At 48.3% G+C, this 23,823-nt stretch overlaps 1 protein-coding gene across 1 annotated transcript in view; it reads right to left on the bottom strand.

The window, feature by feature from the left end:
- Positions 1–3,150: 3,150 nt before the first annotated feature.
- The window catches only part of ATG5 (autophagy related 5), a 91,690-nt gene continuing 71,017 nt past the window's right edge, over positions 3,151–23,823 (bottom strand). The window contains exons 7-8 of the mRNA XM_029047358.1: positions 20,214–20,331; positions 3,151–4,098 (exon numbers count right to left, since the gene is read on the bottom strand). Of these exons, the coding sequence (XP_028903191.1) occupies positions 3,962–4,098; positions 20,214–20,331 (255 nt within the window). The 3' untranslated portion in view covers positions 3,151–3,961. The remainder of the gene's footprint in view (positions 4,099–20,213; positions 20,332–23,823) is intronic.

Below are 23,823 nucleotides of genomic sequence, written 5' to 3' on the forward strand. Positions count from 1 at the left end.
GTAAGAGCTTACCTATTATTGTCTTTTCCTCTCTCAAGTGCTTAATACAGTGCTCTGCACTTGGTACCGTGTTCAATCGGTACCACTGATTGATGGTTTGCCACCCCCAGGAAAGGGGGCACAATTTCTATAAGGGGAAAAATTTATATTGAACAATCTGTGCAAGAAGCCCTCCCTGCCATCGGGCCTATTTACTGGTCCCGAAGATCCTGGCTCGTAAGCCAACCTTCAAGGGCTGCCCAAACGTCTCTAGGCTCCTCCAACCCAAGTCCCAAACTGAGCACCTCTGCCCAAGGCACTCTGAGGGACAGAAAGTGAGAAACCCTGCTTTCCTCAATGATAATAATAATAATGATAATTGTGGTACTTTTTAATCTTCATCAGTGGTATTTATTGAGCTCTTACAGTGTGCAAAATACTCCACTAACAGCTTGCGAGAATACAAGAGTTAGCAGACACATTCCCTGACCACAGCGAGCTTATAGTTGAGAGGGGAAGACAGACATGAAAATACATAATTTATAATATGTAATTTATTATTTTAACAAATTATATGAATTTGCTAAGGGCTTACTAAGTGTCAAAGTACTGTTCTAAGCACTAGGAAAGGACACAAAATAATCAGGTCCCACAAGGACTCCCAATCTAAGTATGAAGGAGAAGAGGGATTGTATCCCCATTTTACAGAGAAGCAACGTGGCTAGAGAAGCAGCGTGGCTCAGTGGAAAGAGCACGGGCTTGGGAGTCAGAGGTCATGAGTTCGAATCCCGGCTCTGCCACTTGTCAGCTGTGTGACTGTGGGCAAGTCACTTAACTTCTCTGTGCCTCAGTTACCTCATCTGTAAAATGGGGATTAACTGTGAGCCTCACGTGGGACAACCTGATTACCCTGTATCTACCCCAGCGCTTAGAACAGTGCTCGGCACATAGTAAGCGCTTAACAAATACCAACATTATTATTGTTATTACAGAGATAATTGGCATCAACAAGTTAAGTGACTTGCCCAAGGTCACAAAGCAGGTACGTGGTGGAGCAGGGATTAGAGCCCAGTTCCCTGTGAATCCCAGGCACTTGCTTTTTCCACTACACCACATTGCTCCTCACTGAGGGTGAAGACAACATCCTGCTTGCTCCACCCACCAAATGGATCCAACCACAGCATGGTGGATATTGCACAGAAAAGAGAGAATAGGTGGGCTGGAATCTGGGTTCATCTCCAGTTTTCATGTAATTAACATTTGATGCTTCCCTCTCTCTGTGGAGTCTTGTTTTCCTCATTCCCCACAGAGTCTGTTACTTCCCGGCCTAGGGCCATCTAGAAAAGTCATTTTGTGTTGGTTTTTGAGCAGCACGCTTTTGCTTGAGGCCACATTTGTTTGTGTTCTGATGATAAAGACAGACTCGAGCTTCATTTCATTTTTTAATAAACCATAAAATTTAAATAGTCAAATAAAAAGAAACAAAAATAGATATCAAAGCCAAGCACTACATTTTGTCTTTGTTCCATGACTGCGTCCTGGGGCTTGACTCACAAGCGGCAAAAGAGCTGTAGGCCAGAGTGGTACCTCCCAACTGTTGGGACCCAGAAGCCAAACCTGCACACGCAGACCAAGGCCAAAAGGGCCGATGAACTTCAAGCGTGGTCTACGTCTGTTCCTCATTCAACTCGTCAGGGAGGCAAGTTCTGTTGCCTTGCCAGGTAAAATGTTACCATCCCCAAAGCACTTATGTACATATCCACAATTTATTTATATTAATGTCAGTCTCCCCCTCTATAAGCTCATGGTGGGCAAGGAACATGTCTATCACTTCTGTTGTACTGTACTCTCCTAAGTGCTTAGTACAGTGGTTTGCACACAGGAAGCACTCAATAAATTAATTGCTGCTGCTTCTGCTCTCTGAATCCACTCACCGGGACACCATCTCTCTCTCTCTTTCTCTCCACAATGGTTTTCAGCCTCTTCAGCACTTAGCACAGTGCTCCGCGCGCAATAAGCACTTAATAAATACTACTACTACTACTACTACTATCCACAGAAGCGTTTTGACCCTTTTGCTCATGAAGGAGCAAGACAGTCAAAATCGCCTGGGGAAAACCCCCAAACTGAAGATGAGAATAAATACTTAACTTGAACAATCCTATGTGGTCTGACCTCTTTTTGCATAAACCCAAGTCAATGTGTTTTTGAGGTTTGTTTTTTAATCTCCCTTAATCCTGAAAGAATTGAGGCATTCTGCTGCTCTCTCTTGGCTCTCCCACCACGCCACTTGCTCATTTCCTGGCCCTGGCTAGTGAGCCTTCCTTGCCCATATATGCGGGCCCTGTCTCCCCATAAACAGGCACTCTGACCAGACCCAGCTTCCCTCACAGGAATAGCTTTCACTACACCCAGAGTGATTACAGTGAGTGCACACAGAAGAGAGAGACAGGCAGCTCATGGGGAAATTCCACACTTTCCTAATTTTTGGAGGGACAGGCCATTTCTGCTTCAGACTTGCTGATCAACCCTAGTCAAAAGGCTGGCACTCAGGGGGAGGGAGAGTGCCAGGGGCAGGTATGGCGGCTGGGCCACCAGCACCGCCCAGCATTGGTCAGGATTGGTCAGCAGCTGGGTGATAGAAAGCACAGCACAAAAAGTGTCCGGAACAGGATCAGAAGCTGGGTGGCACAAGGACATTCATTGTTTGGTACAGTTCTAGAAAGCTCTTGTAATTTTCCCCAATGGGGAGAGGCCCAGAGTGGTCTCAGAGTTTCCCCAGGCAGGCCACCAGGAGACCCCACCTGAGAGTGGGGTCAGAGGTAAGGAAAATGTGAGCTCGGAAAAGACTCAGCTTTCTGGTAGGCAGAAGGGTCCATGACATCTGTCTGTCACACTGCAACTTGACAGCTCTCAGCCCAGGACCATGAAGAGAACTGCAACAAGAACGCCCTGTAACTCCTTCTGACATTCCTACTAGGGAAAGAAAAGATTTTCACAGAAAGGCCTCGGACGTGACAGCAAGATTAGCTACAGCAGCTCCCAGGACAGGTCTGTCTACTCCTGAGGCCTGAACCCTGAATACCACCACCAGGCCGAATGCGAGCCCAAGCAGTGGAAACAGTGACGGGCTCCGAACAAGTCAGAAAAGACTGGCGAGTGACAAAACTGTGCGTGTTCTACAGTGACAAGACACGGTTCACTGTTTTATTGAAAAATCTCTCTCACTGCTCAGTATCAAAGTTAAAAGATGTTTGCATACCAATAGACACACTGTAAACATAGGAAACTTTCACCGAGGAGAGACTGGCTTACTGTAATTGGATCTTTTACAAAAAATTACTGCAAGTTTTTGACAACAGAATTTCTCTTTTACTTTCTTGGGTCTGATTTGCTTGAAAATTTAACCGATTTTCCACTGCCTCGACCTCAAGTTCAACCCCGGTCCCATTAGGGGATACCCCTGTTTATTTGCTAATCAGAGACCCATAGCAAAGGACCCTTGTTCCATATCCACTCCCTTCGCCGGATGGTTTCAGCCGCTATTTTACAGAAAAACAGAAGACTTGCCGTGGCCCCACGAAGGTTTTCACGTTGCAGCTGAGGTTTAATGACGGCAGAAGTGGTGGAGAGGAGGGAGGGGAGGAGGAATGGGGGGGAGGAGTAAGAGATGGAGGAGGAGGAAAAGAGGAGGAGGAGGCAAAGTTGGAAGGAGGAGGGAAGAGGACAGAGGTGCTGCAAAGAAAGACCAGGCCAACTGCCCTTATCTGGAGAGGGCTCCTCCTTCCTGCATGGTGGCTGCAGCCTAGAGACTTGGCTGGTCAGGTTGCCCCTGCCCGCCGGTGTCCCCGGAGTCCCCCTGAAGTCAGAGGCTGACACACTCTGTGTCGATTCCAGGGTCGGGGGCTTCTGGGAGTCAGAAGGGTCAGGGCAGGAGGGGCTGGGGGGGATGAGTGGGTGGGTGGGGCGTCAGGGGAATCCTTCAATCCGTGGACTGGGGGACGATACTGATGTGGAGAAAATTATCAGGGTAGCTCAGATGCTCGCTCAGCCACTGCAGAGGGGTCTCCAGCATCGGTTCAATTCCATGGATCATCACTTGCTGCTTCTGTTCAGAGTCTAAATAAAAGAAAGAAAGCCTTCGGTCAGCAAACAAGGGGAGAGGGAAACCGCACCAAAAGCATTCAGTGGCTGGGGGTGGGGTGCAGGTGGGGAGACCAGGCTCAGGAAGCTCGGGCTAAGGTTGGTCTTGGGAGGGCCTCAGCTCTACACACGTTTTCTACCTTCGGCGGGCTCTAGAGGGAAATGTGTGCAAGGAGAAAGTTGAAACATTGTATGGTGTATCGCCTCAAACAGAAACCTGAGGGTTAAGATTAATTCTGACAAAAATCCCGTTAGAGTGAAACTTATTGAAAGTATCAGTCCTTTCTTAATTACTCGGCTCACTTAAGGCTGACGTTAATGAAACTGTAGAGGAGAAAACACATCAGGGGACTTGGCGACCTAAATTTTACCAGCTACACTCAGGAATACCAGTTATCCCAACCAGCTGAAGAAGCTTCAATTTTAGTCCAGAGGCCTTGAGAAATCCTTCTGAGGGCTTTTCCAACGTCCCTTTCCCAGTTGGTGTACCAGAAGGTCTGGTCCCCACGTCAGAACCCCAGCCCTTTCTAAGAGGAAGGTCATGGAGGGAATAGGGAATTAGTGTGGATATATGGTACAGTTGGCAGCCACACTCCTTTCACTCTGCCTTTGGAAAACCCATCACTGGACTTAGTATGGCGCTCTGCCTACAGTTGGTGCTCAATAAATGCTCTGGGACGAACAAACAAGGGCCTCTGATACTTAAGCCAAATGAGCTGGAGTCCACCGTCTAAAGGCTGGCAGTTAAGCCAAAGATTTCTGTTGTGCCAAAGCACCGGACCATCAGAGAACAAAGAAGAGTCTGAACCCTGAAAACACCGTCTTCTGAGCAGATGGAGTCAGAACTCAGGTAGCTCCAACTGTTTCCAGAGACAGAAAAATGCACATCCAGAAGATTTTTCAAAGGCTGGGGTCCCGCTACGTCAGCACCCCACAGTGCTTGGGTGGAGCCCTCAGGCCAGGCCCATAGCCAGGCACGCCATCCATTCCAAGGGACAAATTCAGCCCCCAAACTGGGACCAGCTCTGAATGTCACCAAACTTCAAACCACACAGACTCTGGGTCATCTTTCTCCAGAGGGAGACAGTGACAAAGCACCTCTCCAAGGTCGGCGAAGTGGCTGGGAACCGAATCTGCAAGGCTCCACTCATATCCGGGCCCTGCCTCCATGATGCTGGGGAAGGGGGAGGGCCACCTCTCCTGTGCTCTACCACTGACTAGCTGTTCCTTCCAAACCATTCTTCAAACAATTAGTGTATTGTGCTTCTTAGAAATCTTTAATATTCTCAGAATCCCTCCACCCACTCAGCCCTCAGTCGAAAGAGGAAGGAGGGGCACTGTCAGAGTAAGAGGGACTGCTGGGGAAGGTCGGTCCTTGAACCAGAGTCACCTTTGGATGTACTGCCCCAGACAGGAAGGGCTTGGAGGAAGCGACCTATCGCCTGGTTGGCTCAGACACCTCGGCCTGGAGCAATCTGAGACGCAGGATGTGAAAACTGCACTGCCCTGGAGCGGCCTATGTTTGAGAAGTCTAGTCACCTTCCTCCCACTGGAAGGGCCTGAAGCAATGACATCCCGGGGAGGGAGGGGCACAACCAGGCCCCTCTTGGGGTCCCACCACTGGGGAGAGTTAGACGGCGCATGGGCTCCTAGGCTCAGCCTTCTGCAAGGCACCTAGGAGCAGAAAGGGCCCGGGGCCGCCTGCTGGGCTCATCTCACTGCTCAGTGACTGGGAGAGACAGCCCCGATGGGAATCCCCAGGCCCCACGCTTGATGTCCACGCTTGATGGAGAAGCAGCGTGGTGCAGTGGAAAGAGCACGGGCTTTGGAGTCAGGGCTCATGAGTTCAAATCCCAGCTCTGCCACTTGTCAGCTGTGTGACTGTGGGCAAGTCTCTTAACTTCTCTGTGCCTCAGTTCCCTCATCTGTAAAATGGGAATTAAGACTGTGAGCCCCACGTGGGACAACCTGATACCCCTGTGTTTACTCCAGCGCTTAGAACAGTGCTCTGCACATAGTAAGCGCTTAACAAATACCAACATTATTATTATTATTATTATGTCCAAGTTCAGGACCTTATCTGCACTGACCACTGGGCTTCTGGAGGCCTCCTCAGTAGGCAACTGGTGATCCTTGACTTCTAGCCACAGGCTTCTCTTTGGGACATTGGACTTGGTCACCCTCAAAATCCAAAGACAGAACCCCAGGGTCGACAAAGGATCTGTCATGGGAACAAGCTGGGAGGCAGTTTCTCCTGGGGCTGCTGGCCACAAAGGGCCCTACACTTCTTGCATAAAAACACATTTGAAAACACAAAGGCCCGGTTGAGGCACTCAAAGTCAAAGGAAAAGGCATAGATATTATTATCTCCTAGGCAACCCTGCTGGGGAACAATGAGTAACTGGATTATTTTCAGAACAGGCAGTATCCACAGCAGGCAATAGTGGGGTGGTGTTAGAGTGGTAGTAGTAGTAGGAGGAGGAGGAGGAGGAGGAGTAGCAGTAGAAGGACCAGGGTTCAAATCCCAGTCTGCCATCTGCCTGCTGGGTGACCTTGGGCAAGGCATTTAACTTCACTGTGCCTCACTTTCCTCATCTGTAAAATGGGGATTCAATACCTGTCCTCCCTCCTCCTTAGACTCTGAGCCCAGTGAGGTATAGAGACTTCATCTGACCTGATGATCTTGCTCTTAAATACCACCAATATTACTATTGTTGCTATTACTATTAGTAGTGGTGCTTATTGAGTGTCTACTGAGTTCAATACACTGTACTAAACCCTAAAGTACACCAGAAGGGAGATTTACTTAATTTGTTATTGTCTTTTTCTTTTAATGCATGAAAGGAAACACTACGATACCGACCAAGAAAACTGGATTAAAAAAAAAAACTGTTTCTTCACGTTTCAAAGTGAAAATCTAGAATTTAATACTTAAGAATGAGAAAAATGTCACTACAAAGCAAATGACTCAAGAGAAAAATGTTCCTCCTCCCCCCACCCACTCAAATTGATTATATTTTGTAAGTCAACTTGATATTTTAAGTAGACCAATACTTGAAGCAGAAATCGAGTGAAGCAGTCCTAGGTGAGTTCCCCCCACAATGTTCTTTATTTCACTTTGAATCTCAAACAATTATAATCCTAATACAGCTCAGATTACCCAGGGTGCACAGTCATTCGCAAACACGGCTTTTGTTTGAGAATAAAAGTCAACCAAAGCAAAAAAAAAAAAAAAAAAAAGCAAAAGAATTTTAACTAGAATCTCACCTAGACTGGGAGCCCTGTGTGGGACGAGGATGGTATCTGCTCTGTTCTATCTGTGTCTATCCCAGAATTTGGCACAGTGTTTGGCCCCGAGTAAGTGCTTAATAAACACCACAACTAATTTAACCCTCATTAAGGTGAAAATTCCATTCACACAAACATTTGACTTGATTATCTGGTATCTACCCCAGTGATACAGTGTTTAGCACATAGTAAGCACTCAACTACCACAATGATGATGATGATGATTATTATTACTATTATTCAGGTGTTTAATCTACCTGGACTATGGGATCCTCCCAGTAGTCTCCCATAACATTCCAGCATTCAGAAATTTCCTCCTTTTAGTCTACTGCAATACAATGAGGAAGGTTCAGTAGTCCACAGATAGTTTTCTTTTCTACTGATAGTAATGGCTCTATCAGAGCAACCACCCAGTTCTCAACTTACCTATTGCCACTCTCAGCACTTGACACATGCCTGCTCAACTGTACATTCAATGCTCTGACAAACTCTGACATAAATATTTTTATGTCCACTTACCCCATTAGAATGCAAGCTCCTTGTTTTTCCCAAGCGCTCATCCTCTCCTACCTCACCTCACTGAACTCCTACTACAGCCCAGCCTGCACACTTCCCTCTTCTAGCACCAGCTTGCTCACAGTGCCCCAGTCTCGTCTCTCTACCGACCTCTTTCCCATGTCCTCCCTCTGGCCTGAAACACCCTCCAAACATATATACACCAGATCACCACTCTCCCCAACTTCAAAACATTATTAAGGTCACATTTCCTCCAAGAGGTCTTCCCTGACTAAGCTCTCTCTTCCCTGACTTGGTCACTCTTCTGAGTCATCTGTGCACTTGGGTCTGTACCCTTTGGACACTTGTTATTTACCTCTCCCTCAGCCCCACAGCACTTACATATGTATTTGCAAATTATATTAATGCCTACCTTCCCCTCTAGTCTGTACACTTTATGTGGGCAGGGAATGCGATTACCAACTTAGTTGTATTGTACTCTCCCAAATGCTTAGTACAGCGTTCTCTGCATACAGTGAGAGCTCTATAAATACCAGATTGATTGACTGCACCGCATCAGGTGGATGCTCCATAAATACCACCACGACTGCTACTGCTACCATTCTCCCACTGTTAAAGAGCCAGGTCTGGTTTGCTCCCAGGAATGGGAGTTTTCTGAATAGTCTTTTGGGAGTGATCACTGGCACCCACAGACTCAATGAACAAAGGAATTGCTGCCCATGGACTCTTTGGGCTCTCGCTGAATCTGATTTCAACAGGGGATTATACGGATACACTGAGCAGAAGGAAGAAGCTGCTGGAGCCATCCCTGACACAACGAGCATTGTTGCGCCCAGACAGTGCAGTTGTTTCATCTAAGCCAAATCACTTCTCCCGGCCAGGTGGAGAATTCAACCTCCAAATAGTGCTGCGCTCTCCAAACCGCTAGGCCAAAGTTCCTCGTCCACAGTTAACTTCTGGGCTTGGAAGAACAAGCCTGAGAGAGACTCTCAGCACTCTGCAAGAATCATTCAGATTCCTGAACTGGCAATCTGTGGACACAGACTGCCGGTCTTGGGCATAGAAAGACAGGAGAGAGTTCCCATGCAGCACTATATCTACCAGGCTGTCTGGCCACCTACAAGAGATGGATCCAATTATTCTAGATCCACCAGCACTGGAGAGGAGAATCTGAAAGAAAAAATGGGCTCCTCAGAAATACAGGCTTGAAATGCCTTGTGGCCAGGACGATTTCTTTCACTGTGATGAAAGAGAGTATCAAAAATGAACTGATAAAGCATCGTAGGGAACGAGGAGTATATTTGGAGCTTGTAGCCATTTTGGAGTTAGTTGCAACAGCACAGGTCTCTTTACAGTTTTACCTGGTAAAGTTGTGAGTCATCCATGATCTGAACCGCCCTGTGTTTATACAGCACGGTTTGAAAGACATTTTGGGGAAGGGTGCTTGACTGACAATGAGCAAACATAACTTGTGTGAACAACAAAGTTCATTTCCACTCACTCTTACCCGGAGAAAACCAGGCATCTCAGGAGTTGACTCATCGAGGCACAGATGGCTTTGTCTCTCTGGCCACATCTGCCTTCCTGTGCTTGGCCAAGGAAGCGCAGTTTTAAGCCAACAGCACTGGCCACAAGCCGGCAAAAGTGGTGGACTTCCAGGACCTCAGCAGCCCGCTCTTAATCAATGAAAGAAGAATCAGTAGACAGACCCTGTCCTGCTAATTTAAGGAAGGCAAACACTTGGTTGGTCTCAAGAGGAGTGCAATTTATACATCCTTCGGAGCTGGAAGATCACACGCAATCCATAGTGCAGGTTTTTGCTACTTGCTTGCCAGGAAGAAGGAAAGGAAGTTCAAAACCCGCCACCACTTGGTTTCCTAATGTGTCATCCTTCTCTCTTGCATTCTCCAACTATTCCACTGGTCGCTATGGGAGGTTCTGGACAGCAAGCAAAATTCCCTGGCAATTCCACAGCCCCAAATGAGTTCTTCCAGTTCACCAAAAGCTGAACGGGCTGCGCCACCCCCAACAACGTTGAACAACCTGGGCGCTTCTGTCGGGGACCTAACCAGTCCTGTCCCGGAGCCCGAGCAGCACCCCCGGCAGCAGTTGAGCCCCGGGTAATTGAATCCATAGACGCGGAAGAGCCCGGGGGGGCGGCCGGCAGTGCATACATCATGCTGAAGGATTTCACCCCAGCCGAGGCAGTAGCAGTCAGTGAGGTCAGGTCAAAGGGTGTTAAACCAAGTCAGGATATAGCCAGAGGAATACATCAAAAGCAGATTTTTAAAAGGGCGATTAATCTTAGGCAGAAACGCTTCCTGGAGAATGAGATCTCAATCTTAAGAGTGCACTACATGATGTAGTAGTAAAAATGTACATATACAAGCTCACAGAGCTTCCATCCTGTGATCACAAGCAGAAGGAGAGGGCTGTTTATCGGAGAAAGACAAACCCACTCTAAAAGACTTATATCAATTTCTCCCGGATGCAGCCTCACTAGGCAGGCAATATGGGGCTTTACGGCCATCCGGGACCACCGCTGGCTGAGGCGGGCCAAGGATCGCTTTCCATCTGGAGCGACTCCCCACACTCCCAAAACTCAGGCCGCTCTCAAAGGAAAAGCATCTTGAATAGTTTTTATTCTCAGTCTCATCGTCTTGAGCCTTGGTTTTGTTTCTTCCTCATACATTCATTTTTCCCTCGGTATTTACTTAGCAGCAAAAGGAATAATGCCTGTTGCACAGTTCTGAGACTCAAACGGAGAAATTCATTAAACCCACTGAGTTCGATTCTCCCATGACCTGCAGGCCCAGAAGTCCAGGTCAACGGGAGGGGGTGAGGGTGGGAGGGGGGAGAGCGTGTGTTGTGGGGGGAGCACGTGTCAGTGCTGACCCAAACTAGAAGGCAGTGGTAATTTTGGTGTTGACCTTTCACCTGTGCCCCATCAGTGCTCCAACTCCCTCGAGACCCTCCCCCAGACCCTTCTAAACAAGGCAGGGAACAGAACTGGGCTCTTTTCTGCTTGATATGTTCGACAAACCAGTTTGGTCAGAAGAAAGCTAGACTATGCATGGATATTTCAATGAGAAATTCAGTGAATTTTTCAAAATTCCCAATCCACTCTTTGAAAATGTCACAATGGAAACTTTCTCAAAACAGGACAAAAAGAAAACTTTTACAACGAACTAAACAAGTCATTAATTCTTTTTTACAACAGACAACCAATTCAGCCTTCCAGGATTTGAAATGAAGACTATTCCTTGCACCAAAATCTTGCTTTCCTGCTCTTGAAATCAACTGATCGATCCATCCATCCATCGCATTTATAGAGCGCCTGCTGGGTGCCAGGCCCTGCCATGCCCTGAGAGGACACAACTTGATGGACGGCTCATGTTACTTCCATAATATGACATGAACGGACAAAAGGACAAACATGGGGGATGGGTCAGAGAACCCCAAGCCATTTTCTATTTATAAAGCCATCGGAGGAGTCAAGGCCCTGCCTTCCTGTTCAGGTAAACTGAGAGAAGACAACAGGTCTTAGAAAGGGCACTCAAAATCCAACATTACCACGACTGCGGGAATGGGGCTGGCCTGATGTGGGGATGGGTTTGGTTTGGGCAAGACTGGATGTGAAGAAGTAGCGGGACCGAGGCTGTGCTCCTTCTGTTTGTAAATATAACTATCTCTGTCCCCCTCATTAGAGTGGAAGTGCCCTGTGGGCAGGGACTGTGTCACTTCTCCGTTTTATACTTTCCAAGCGCTTAGTAAAGTGCTTAATAACTACCCCTACCACTACTACTGCTATCATCACAGCCAATTAAAGAAATTAATTCATTCATTCATTCAATCGTATTTATTGAGTGCTTACTATGTGCAGAACATTGTACTAAGCACTTGGGAAGTACAGTTCAGCAACAAATATAGTGGGATTGGTTTTTATGTAACTCTTTAGACTACTAGACTCGTCACACTACTCACCACTCAATCCCAGGGAGTCCCCATAAGAAACAATGCATGCTCAGGGTCCTTGCTAAACTGCAACCGGGGCAACGGCAATTTTCTAGATGGAGGACCGAAAAGGGGCCAGAGGGAAGATCCTGCAGTTGCAGTGGGGGGTGGGGGGAGATGGGATAAAAGAAGGATGGAACGAAGGATGAAATGAACAAAGGACAGGCAGAAGGAGCTATGCATCTGACTGACTGGAAACTCCAGCCAGATGCAACTGATTGGAACTTTCAAATACCAATCACTCCTGAATTCCCAAGAATGGGTGGGGAAAGAGGGAAAGGAAAGTAAGAGAGAGAAGACAAGAGGGAGGGAGGAAGAGGGGAGGGGTAGGGGAAGAGAAAGAGAGAGAGAGAGAGAGATCTAGAGAAAGCGGGGAGAAGGGTAGAGAGAAAGACAGGGAGAGGCGCAGATCAGCATGTGGAAGAGGGATCAAAGAGAGAAGAGGGAAGAGAAAAGAGGGTAGGAACAGAGGAGAGCAAGGGGGGGAAGACAGCAGATAGAAAAAAGAAAAAAGGAGAGAGATTAGAACTCCCTCCCCAGTCCTTTCTTCTTACCCCTGCTCTTTTGCCTTATCCTCCCTCTAGGTCCCAACTACCCCAGCTGCTAGGTGTGAGCTTCAGCCTCTTCTCCCCAGGCACCAGGGTGGTAGTCCAGATCATACCTCCTCTATTTCACCTGCTCCACCCACCCCCACCCCCCCCACCCCCGCCCACGGAATTCCTCCACTTCTCGTTTCTGGGCTTTGCCCTTCCCACCAAACCAGACTCTGCTGGGCTGGACCTATCTGGTTTCCAGCCCAGTTTACCCCTCTCCTTCCCCCCAATCCCCTCATCAATTCTGCCCTTGGATGAGCTCAGGCCCAAGAGATGACGCCACAAACTGATGGCCAGTCCCTGTGGCCTGGCTAAACTGAGCTCTGCTGCAGGATGAGACGGATGGGAAGAACATGGACGACAGGGAAGGGACCCTCCTCTCCAAGTGGTGAGGGTCTGGCTGCAAGCATAGAACTTGGCACTCAGAGAGCCCAAAGCCAGGTGGGGCCAGGGAACACATGTGGGAAAACTCAGAGGTTTGTCTGGGCCTGATGGGTGGGTGGATCATGGGAATATGCACAGGCAAAGAGCCTGCATGCATGGCAAAGTGGATAGAGCATGGGCCTGGGAGTCAGAAGGTCATGGATTTTAAGCCTGGCTCTGCCACTTGTCTGCTGTGTGACCTTGGGCAAGTCATTTTACTTCTCTGTGCCTCAGTTACTTCATTTGTAAATGGGGTAAGTGCTTAACAAATACCATCATTATTATAATAATAATTATTATTAATAAAGAGTTCCCAGCTCAGAGACAATTGCTAACTCTGAATCCTGAAGAAAAAGCACACAGACCGCCCTCTGCCCCCCTGCAAGCCCACGACCCCTGCAGACCCACCAGGGCCATACACAAACAACCTTGTCTCATTGCACTAAGTAATACTGATGCACCTCACTCTTTCCATTATGGTGAATCAGGTACCCATCTGAGATGGCCACTGGACCAAAGTCCACAGCGAGAACAAGCTGCTAGGCCTTGGTATCCCCCTAATTTCCATGCAACAGCTTGGCAGCAGGCGGCCCACTGAGAACTCACTTGGGGGGCACTGAAGGAAAACTCAGTGGCCAATGGACCTGGGCCTTCCTGGACCTGGAGGAAGGCATGGGGGGAAAAAAGGAAGGAGTGGAGAGGAGGGAGAGGGAAGGGTATTTCCTTGACCACCTCATGAAACCTACTAGCTTGGAAGGAACATTAAAAAAGGACTGCATCTGGATTTCTGATTTCTCTGGCAGTCAAAAATGCCACTTTGGCTTTTAGCAGTAAAGTGAGAGCGAAGAGGTCCTGGGTTTCCGCTCTCACTTCACACCTGTGGCAGAGGCGGGCAGGGGCTCTGACGGAACCAGAAGCAGCCAGGTCTTGCTTTGGAAAATCAGCAGAGAGAGGAAGACATATTTCCCTCAGGTCTGCCCAGCAGCTTGGTTTGCTGAGAGAGTCCAGTTTCTGGAGAAGGCATCAGGTAGATCCACCTGAGCTCCCCTCAGGTGACTTCCTCCTTGCTGCTTCCTCTCCTCCTCAGTCACCTCCCTAGGACAGAAGAATGACCCAAACCCCCAGCAGAACAGCTGGCCAGGCAAGGCACACCTCCTGAGCCTGGGACGTCCTGTCTTCAAACGGTGAAGCAAGACAGAATCCCTCCAGTGCCTGAATCACTTGTTGTTGGCTTGGAAGACAATAGCACCACTTGACTTTTATGTGTACTTTCTCTTTTTATCATGTGATGACAGCCAATCCGCCCAGCCACGCCCAGCCTGCAAGTCTTTCGCTTTCAACCCCACAGCCAGGGAAGTCGGTGTGCCAGATGTATGTACAGGTGGACAGAACCGGGCACCCCACAGGCCCACCCGGTTAGTGCCCTGGCACCTTGCCCATTCCCTGCAGGTCCCAAACAAAAGTCCAACTTCCACAGTGAGAGGGCAAAGGGCGGCAGCCTCTTCCACAAAGAGGGGGAAAAACCTTATAGAAGTCTTACTCTGTGGTTTCTTAGCAACCTGTGTCTCCAGACTGTAATCAAGCATTACTGTCTCTGTGAAACCTAGCCTTTTGACAGAGTCAGGCAGGATCTGCCACTCTCGCAGAAACAAATGTGCTAACTCACTTAGGGAATAATGATGATAATAATTTTGGTATTTGTTGAACACTTACTATGTACCAGGCACTGTACTAACCACTGAAGTAGATACAAGATCATCAGGTGGGACACAGTCCCTGACCCCCATGGGGCTCACAGTCTTTACTGTCATTTTACAGATGAGGTAACTAAGGCACAGAAGTTAATCGATCAATCAATCATATGTATTGAGTGCTTCCTGTGTGTAGGGCACTGTACTAAATGCTTGGGAGAGTACAACACAACATAACAGACACATTCCCTGCCCACAATGAATTTACAGTCTGGGGGGGGGAGACACAATATAAACCGATACATTTTGGATCTGTACATAAGTGCTGTGGGGCTGAGAAGGTAAATGGTGAATAAAGAGGGCCAGCCAGGGCAACACAAAAATTAAGTGACTTGCACATAGCAGACAAGTGGTGGAGCTGGAATTAGAAACCAGGTTCTCCAGACTCTCCAGCCTGTGTTCCATCTAGTGGGAAGTGTCTGGATCTGGGAGTCAGGAGATCTGGTTCAATTCCTAGCTCCACAGTTGCTTGTTGTTGACCTGGACCAGTCACTTAACTTTTCTATAACTCAGTTTTCCCCTCTGTAAAATGGGGATATGATTCCGGTTTGCCTTTCCCCTTAGACTGTGAGCTCCATCTAGGACAGGAACTGTGTCCAATCAGCTAGCATTGTAACTACTCCAGAATTTAGCACAGCGTTTGTTACATGGTTAATTATGATTATTACTACTACATCTGCTTTGGAACACTTCTGGACGGCTGGCAAAGGTGGGGAAAGGTGGAAATTGAGGGGTGGTGATTCTCCTCAACAGAGAGGCACAGGTTGGGGAGGTCAAGGCAAGGGTAGGGGGGTAGGGAGGTGTGGGAGTGGGGAGGGACAATGATGGGGTCTATTGCCTAAGACAGTCCTGGGTAAGGGAATGCCTTCTAATTATCCAGTGGCTTTCCAAGATGCCACGCCGGCTAGCTGCAGACTCAATCCCAGGGAAGTACTTGTGATACTTTTTAGTTTTTACGAAATCTCAGCTGCTTCCTCCATGGCTGAGGGTCACATAATCAACTTGAAGAGAGCGGGGACAGTGCCACAGGTCTTACTGCAGGGATCCTGGCCCATCAAAGGGTTTTCGAAGACCAAACAGCAACCAGGACCGCAAGGACTGGGGAAAAAGCAGGCCGGGATAGCAGCAACTAAAGAGAAGGGCTAAAAAGGTTCAGCAGCTCTGGTCCGGCTTCAGCCTGCCTGACCCACTAACCCATCCCTGAAGCCCCCTGGGGGGGGGGCGGGGAGGGAGGGTGCGTTAGGGGGAAAGGAAGCTCCTTGTCCTCTGCAGCTGGGAGCAGGCAGAAGGGCCCAACCACCGGCAGTCCAGCGGGGCCGCTGGCCAAGTGAGCAGGTCTGGGTACTGTTTCGACAAACCAGTAGTCAAATCAGAAAAAGTTCCCATTAGCTATAGTCTTTCCTGGACCAAGTTCAAACCAAAAAAGAGCAACTATTCGAGTAACTGTTTACAAATAGAAGGCAACTGTGTGAAAGAAGAGACAATCTTGCCCCCAAACGATTGGCGTCGTGTCATGCAGGTGTGTTTGCTGGCAACCGTACAGTCGTCGGGCAGGAATAAAAGGGCTCGGTGCTGGGTAGGAGATGACTCATGTGAGGAGCGCATGAACGCTTGGAGGAACAGAGCATTTTTTCTTTTAAGTGTTTGCACCTTACTGTCTTGGGTTCGTTCTGTGATAAAGCTGGACCGTGGACAACAGTAACAGTAATAATAATGATAGTAATTATGGTATTTGTTAAGTACTTTCTTTGCTAAACACTGTACTTACTAAATGCTGGTGTATATAAGGTATATGCAGATAAGACACACAGGGCCTACAGCTTTAAGTAGGAGGCAAAACAAAAACAGATGGGGAAACTGAGGCCCACAGCAGGGAAATGACTTGCCCAAGGTCAAAGAGCAGGCCTGTGGCAGAGCCAGTATTAGAACCCAGGCCCAGGTTCTTTCCTCTCAGCCACTCTGTTTTCCATGATTCCCCAAATGAGGCTCTGACTGTCTGGCAGGGGGACAGACACTAAAATACAGGGGGAAGGACAAGAAATACACAGAGAATTCATTCCAATGTCTGGGTTGCTTGAGCCAGGGGGTCATAAGGGATTTCCCAACCAAAACCTCCACAGACTGTGGATTTGGCTTTACATTTTTCTCAGCTATGAGTCGTATGTCACCTTGGAACGGTATTCTCAAGATGAACATGCTAAGGCACTCCCAAGTCAATTAAAGACTTCACCAATGTTTACAGCCCTTCTACGGGACAGGAACGATAAAACCTGCCCATAACTGCAGTCCCAGTGGTTATGGCAGTGTGGTCAGGTGCTTCATCAGGGAGAGGCCACCTTCTGGGACTCCAACAGAGACCTAGATGGGGAATCTCCAATCACCTGGCTCCTGGCTGGGGTGGGCTTGGCTTAGACATGGGTAGAGGCCAGACGCATCCCCTCCTTCCCCTTCTGGGAGCCCAAGTGAACCCACAAAACTCACAGGGTTTCATGAAGGCAGACGTCAGAGGCAGGGGATTACGGTCCTGAAAGGTAAGAGGGAAGCCTGACCCCCACAACTAGAGGGCTGAGGCTTTCAGCCTTCCCAGCTCAGGTTTTTTCAAATTCTTTGCCCACCAAGAGTGAACTTTGGGCTACACAGGACACCAGTGCCTCACTCTGAGCCCCATCCCATAATTACCCTTTGCCCTTAATCATCTCAAGGATCAGATCTCTCCCTAAATGCCACTTTTCTTGTACAGCTCGCCCAAGCTTCATTTCTTTCCTACTCCAGCTTCCACAATTTTCCTATTTGCCAGGAAACAAACCGTTCCTCCTGGCGCGAGGAAGAGCATCACCAGACTCAAGGAAGGCTGCCTTTCCATGTAGGTTGAGAGGGAAACTAAGGAGTCACGGAAGAGCCAAGGAGGAAAGTCAAGCCATTTCTACATGCTGCCATCTCTCCTCAAATATCACATAAGGCTAAGCTTCGCTTTGACCTCTCAAAGAAAGGCCCACAGTTGAATCCATGATAGCTGTTAATCAATAATAATAATAATAATGTTGGTATTTCTTAAGCACTTACTATGTGCCGAGCACTGTTCTAAGCGCTGGGGTAGACACAGGGGAATCAGGTTGTCCCACGTGGGGCTCACAGTCTCAATCCCCATTTTACAGATGAGGGAACTGAGGCACCGAGAAGTGAAGTGATTTGCCCAAAGTCACACAGCTGGCAAGTGGCAGAGCTGGGGTTTGAACCCATGACCTCTGACTTCAAAGCCCGTGCTCTTTCCAGGGATGGCTTTGGGATTCACCCCTTGGGAATGAAATTCCTGCCTCCCTGAAATTGGGCTTCCAGCCTTGGCAAGGAGAACTCAATTTCCATCCTTCTGAGGGATCCACACAGATGAGTAGCCTGCTTCCTGGGGAGATTTCCTTTGGCTGAGATTTCTACGTGAGCCTACTGGCCCCCAACCTGCCACGGAAGGAAGAGGGAAAGAGTGGAATACCAAAAGGCTAGGGGGAACAAGGATTTGCAATATAAATGCAGAACTGGGAAGTTCCCTTTGCACCTATCCCTGGTTACACAGATGAGCTTGGATTTCTGGGATTTTACATTGTGAGATCACTACACGCTGAAACAGGAAGAGATTCTTGGGGGCAGAAGTAGCTTACAATAGGCATTAAGGCATTACACACCTTTCTAGTGATGACACACCATTGCATAAACACTTGGAATTGCCATTTTAAGTGTCACGCTTCTGAGGTTATACACCTAGAATTTTAACATTTTCTTTTAACAATATTAAAGCTGAAAAACTATAAAAATTAAGATAACTCAGAGATTATGTGAACCTAATGAAAAGATTTAAACCGAGTAAATAGGTGGAGAGTCTACTATATTCTCTTTTAGCTTATTATTATTATTATTTAATTAAGTAAGACAATTTTCAGCTGTAAGTAATGCTTTTATCTTACACAAAAGGTCCAACCACGACCAACTTCCAGATAGATCTCAGCTTGAAAACCTAGTTTGGGGTGGAAGGAGGAGGGGAGGGAGTGATGGGGAAGGGCAAAGGATATAGAATTTCTCAGTAATTATGGCCTGTCGCCATAGTTGGGTGCTTTGAACAGCTCTCTGGTAGGAGCAGAGGCAGAAGGCCCTCAAAAAATTCCTCCCTCCACCTTCCTCCGCCTCCCTCTCTTTTTCTTCGCTCCCTCCCTTCCTCCCTTGATCCTTTCTCAGTCTAGAAATTTGCTCTCCTGCTGCTGGGGTTCTCCCAGACGGCTTTTTCCAGAACGAGACACTCATCCATCAACCCACATCTGAACCCCCCTTCACCCATTAGAGAGTGAGGAGTTCAGAATCCATTCCTTTGGGTTCTTCTCAGAAACAGAAAAGTCTTGATTTGAAGACCCTGGGGTCAAGTCACTGGACCTCACTTAGTTTTTTAAATGGGGTCTGTGTGAACGCCACAGACAAATCAGAGCCAAGGAAAAGCTGTCTTCCCCACGCGGCGCCTGTCAACACCGTCACATGTCCCAGAAAAAGATGCAACTCCTGGCATTTGGTTGAGAGTTGGGCCAAAACAGCATCGAGCTCTCGTGAGGTCCTGCATCTCACGGGCCTCCTAATCCAGTGCCTGCCATTCCGATCCCCACCAGCCACACCCACAATGATCCTCACTGGTTCCACTCAATGAAATGCCAATTCCCACAGAAGCCCCAAGGAGCCTACCATCTCTCTCTCTCTGTATCTCTCTCTTTCTCTGTCTTGTAAGCCAGTGGATCCCAGCTGGAGGGAAGCGGGGTGGGGAGGGCATGATGGGGGACCACGCCAGACGATAGAGCAGGGCCCACACTGGGAGTTGGAGGGGGAACCACACTAAGAACAGGGAGTCACAACAGGCCTGGAGGTCTCTCTCCCAAATTCCTGATCCTCCCCCAGGCACTTGATTCCTCCATGAACTGCCTACCACCCCACCCCCAGCACCACCCCACTCCAGCATCCATTCTCTGTTTCCACCAACCAGAAATCCAGTCAGCCCTCCCTTGCTCCATTGCTCTAGACCTGAACAGCCCCACCCCAACCTGCCACTGCCCACAAAGCCCCATCCTTCTGCCTCTCTCTTCCTCTCCTCCCCTCGACATGTCCCTGCCACCAGCAAGGTTACAGCTGCTGTAGCCAGGGTCCCCAGGGCGGCTCAGGCCCAATGGCTCCTCTCAAAACTGGTTTCTGTCCTGGACCATGGCAAAGCTGTGTTCCAGGAGGAGCTGTCTGTTCTATTTGCAACTGACTTCTGGACTGCTGAAGAGACCAAAATGCCCTTCTACATTTGCACATAAAGAAACCCATATCCTTGAACTCTTTAACAAAGAAGGGTTTTCCCCTTCAGCATGGAACTTGGGGATCCCTTACCCCACCAACAGCCCCTTCCCTTCATTCATGGGCACTCCTCCAATGTCCACAAGATCCTGCAGGTGGACCAGGTGGCAGAGCCGGTGGGACGCAGGGGCTGATACGGTACCTTCAGGAATGATTGCAGAAGGGCAAACTTCCTTGAGGAGATCTCCGAGAGTGTGCACTTGCCCGTCCGCAGCAACTGGACGAAACAATTTCTGAATGAAAGGCCGCTCAGTTGTTGCCTGATATAATAAAACACACACATACACAAAGAGAATTTTAAAATAACATCATTTCAGATCAAGCTCTTGCTGTGGCTCGCATCCTGCCTAAAAGAGAACTGTAAAAAGGAGGTTTCCTTGGCCCGTGGACAAAGAACATGAAAGGATCCACACACCTTTCTCGTCTTCACCAGCCCGTCCCCCTGAAACTCCAGCCAGAGGCTGGCTGAGTGCTGGGTTTATTCACTTCTTTGAGGCTCCCCAGATGATCCGGTGATGGAGAAACGTCCCTGGGCCACACGCGCCCTTCAACTAGAAACCTGTTTCCCCCCACATCCATCTCAGCTGCGGAGTTTTGGCCTCAATCTTTCTTACCCCACCCAGGAGGGGCCCTGTGGGACTGCTTTCCTTGGACAAGGAAGGAGAGCAGGACTGCTTGGGGCTCAACGGACCAACCCCTGTGCTGGAAGGTGGCTCTTCCATTTTTAAGTCACAATGGATGAGTTTTGGGGCTCTAATAGCGGTCCCTTGGCTGAAGGGATGGGCCTGGGAAGGTGAGCTGGGAAGGAGGGCCACATATGTGGATTGCACCAGTGGGATCTCAGGGCTGCTCTGGCCACCGTCTCCCTGGCCCCACAGACCACTGAGAACTGGGTGGAACCATGACCTTACTGAATACCCGCAACATGCATGGGATGGACTGGGGCATCCCACTCTTTACCTCTTCTGGATGTTGGTCCAGTGCACCCTTCACTGCAGGTTATGGCACCCACTTTGGGAGGAGCATTAACTAGTCCCCCATCCCTCTCACCCCTCATCTGGCCTGTACTCCACACACTAACAGCCTCCACTGGTCTAGAAGTGTTTTTAGTGCCTAGCATTCTCTCCATTGTCCTTGATGGCAGACAGAATCTCACATCAGCACATCTGTACACATCGTTCTGGGAGCCGGAGGGCCAAAAGAACCAAGAGCCTGACTCCCGTGGAGGATGCAGGAGAAAAGCCACGCTAGGAACATCAGCCAACCCAGAACCCCAACACAGTAATGTCAATTACAAGCTGTATTAATGAATTTTATGAAAATAAAGGCATTGGTGTACAAAGCACTATTGGGACTTCCAAGAACAAGCCTAATCTCTGATGAGAAATGGCACGACCCGAAAGTTAGCTATCAAACCGTAAAAAATCACTTCTACAAAAATTCTGGTGTCAAGCACTTCCCAGCAAAGTAAGACTGCTCTGGTGAGTATTTTCTCTTAGAGTTCCAATAAAAAATACTTCCTGTACTGTACAACAGCTTCTTGTCTAACGAACAGTTGGTTACTGATTCTTCTAAACAGTGAGTTGCATTTTTTTTTTCACGCCATGACCCTTTCTGAAGGCTCTGGTGACAATCCATGACGAAAAAAACCCAAAAAACCCTGTGGTTCCTCTGCAGGTGCTGCAGTCCACAAACAGCTGCCGAGAGCTCTGCAGCTACAGGGTGCTTAGCAATGCAACAAGTCTAAAAGGCTAGAAGGAAAGGAGGGAAGGAGAAAGGGAGAGAGGCAGGAAAGGAGGGAGACAAGCCTCAAAAACCTCCAATGGTTGCTCACCCACCACCGCATCAAACAGAAACTCCTTATCAATGGCTTTAAGGCACTCCTACTTCACCTCACTGAGCTCCTAAAACCCAGCCTGCACACTTTACTCCTCAAGCACCAGCCTACTCACTGTACCTCAATCTTGTCTATCTCACCGCTAACTCCCTGCCCACACACTCCTTCTTTCCTGGAACACCTTCCCCTCTTCAGAGCCAAAAGACCACCACTCTCCCCAACTATAAAACTGTTCCAAAATCACATCTCCAAGAGGCCTTCCCCAACTAAGCCCTCATTTTTCCTACTTGCTCTTCCTTCTAATAATAACTGTGGTACTTAAGTGCTTACTAGGTGCCAGGCACTGTACTAAATGCTGGGGAGGATACAAGCAAATTGAGTTGCACACAGTCCCTGTCCCATGAGGGGCTCACAGGCTCAATCCCCATTTTACAGATGAGGTAACTGAAGCATAGAGAAGTGAAGTGACTTGCCCAAGATCACAAAGCAGACAAATGATGGAGCTGGGATTAGAACCCATGACCCTCTAACTTCCATGTCCATGCTCTATCCACTACACCATGCTGCTTCTGCATCACCTAAACACTTGATATTCCTTCTACGCTCTGCCCCACAGGACTTATGTACATATCCTTACACTCTGCCACTTCTCCTGTCTGTAGTTTAGTTTAATGTCTCTCCATCTGAACTGGAAGCCCTTGGTGGGCAGGGATCATGACTATCCACTAGGGATTGTAGTCTCCCAAGTGCTTAGTAGAGTGCTCTGCATACTCTCACTGACTGATTGATTGATTTAAAGCAGGAAGGGAAGTTGAGAGGAGCAAGAGACAGGGATGGAAGGAGAGAGAAGCAGAGGGAAGGTGAGGGGGCAGCAGGCAGAGAGAGAGAGAAGAGGACAGGAGGAGGGTAGGGGGCAGACCCCCAAGATAGTGGAGGTCAGCATTTACACAGCCTATAGCTCTCCTCTGCCACCACCAAACAGTTTGTGCCTTCTACCTCTGTGGACTCTCCAGAATTCCCTAGCAAACTCTCCCCTTCCTGGAAGCAGGAGTTAAAACTGGCCTGTAGCATGGCCTAGTGGAAAGAGCATGGGGCTGGGAATGAAGGGGATCCAATTCCTGTTCTCAATGCTCCATATTTAGCCTGCTGTGTGTGACCTAGAACAAGTCACTTAATCTCCCTGGGCCACAGTTTTCTCATCTGTAAAATGGGGGCTCAATCCCTATTTTCCCTCTGATTTACACTATGAGCCTCACCTGGGCCAGGGACAGTGTCCCAGCTGATTATCTTGTATTTATTCCAACACAGCATATGGTACTTGGTAAACCACAAGTTAAGTATTAATCAGAGAAAACTTTAAGAAAGCAGTTGGGAGGTAGAATCTCGAGTTGTGACTTCTGAGTGATTAATAAAATGCTTCATGTACTCATGATTTCTTTTAAAAGACTATTTAATGTAACAGTGAAGCATTCTCTCAAAAACAAATTTATTCATTTTAAACATCTGCAGGGAATCTGGGGAATATTAACATGACGACCTCCCACTGCCCAAATGAGAGGAAGACAACCGAGAAAGACATCCACAGGGGAGCATCAGTCACTAAGGCATTAGCCAACAGTAAGCAGGAACAACGTAACTGACCCAGTGTGTCGGACTCATCATCTCTGATTCTTTCCAAATTCTGGATGGTAAACAAAGCCAAAACTAGTATATCGCTACGACAGCTTGAACACAAACTTCCAGACAAAGCAACATCGTGATAGTAGCCAAGAGCGCTTCCAATCCGACCGGCAACAGGGAGCCCTGTGTGAGAGTCTGTTCACCCAGGGAGCCAATCAGACTCCAGGATAATCTTGACTCTAAACTCCCTGTGGGCAGGGAACGCATCTACCAATAGTTTTATCATACTCTCCCA

The sequence above is a fragment of the Ornithorhynchus anatinus genome, chromosome 19, assembly GCF_004115215.2.
Source record: "Ornithorhynchus anatinus isolate Pmale09 chromosome 19, mOrnAna1.pri.v4, whole genome shotgun sequence".
Lineage (NCBI taxonomy): Eukaryota > Metazoa > Chordata > Mammalia > Monotremata > Ornithorhynchidae > Ornithorhynchus > Ornithorhynchus anatinus.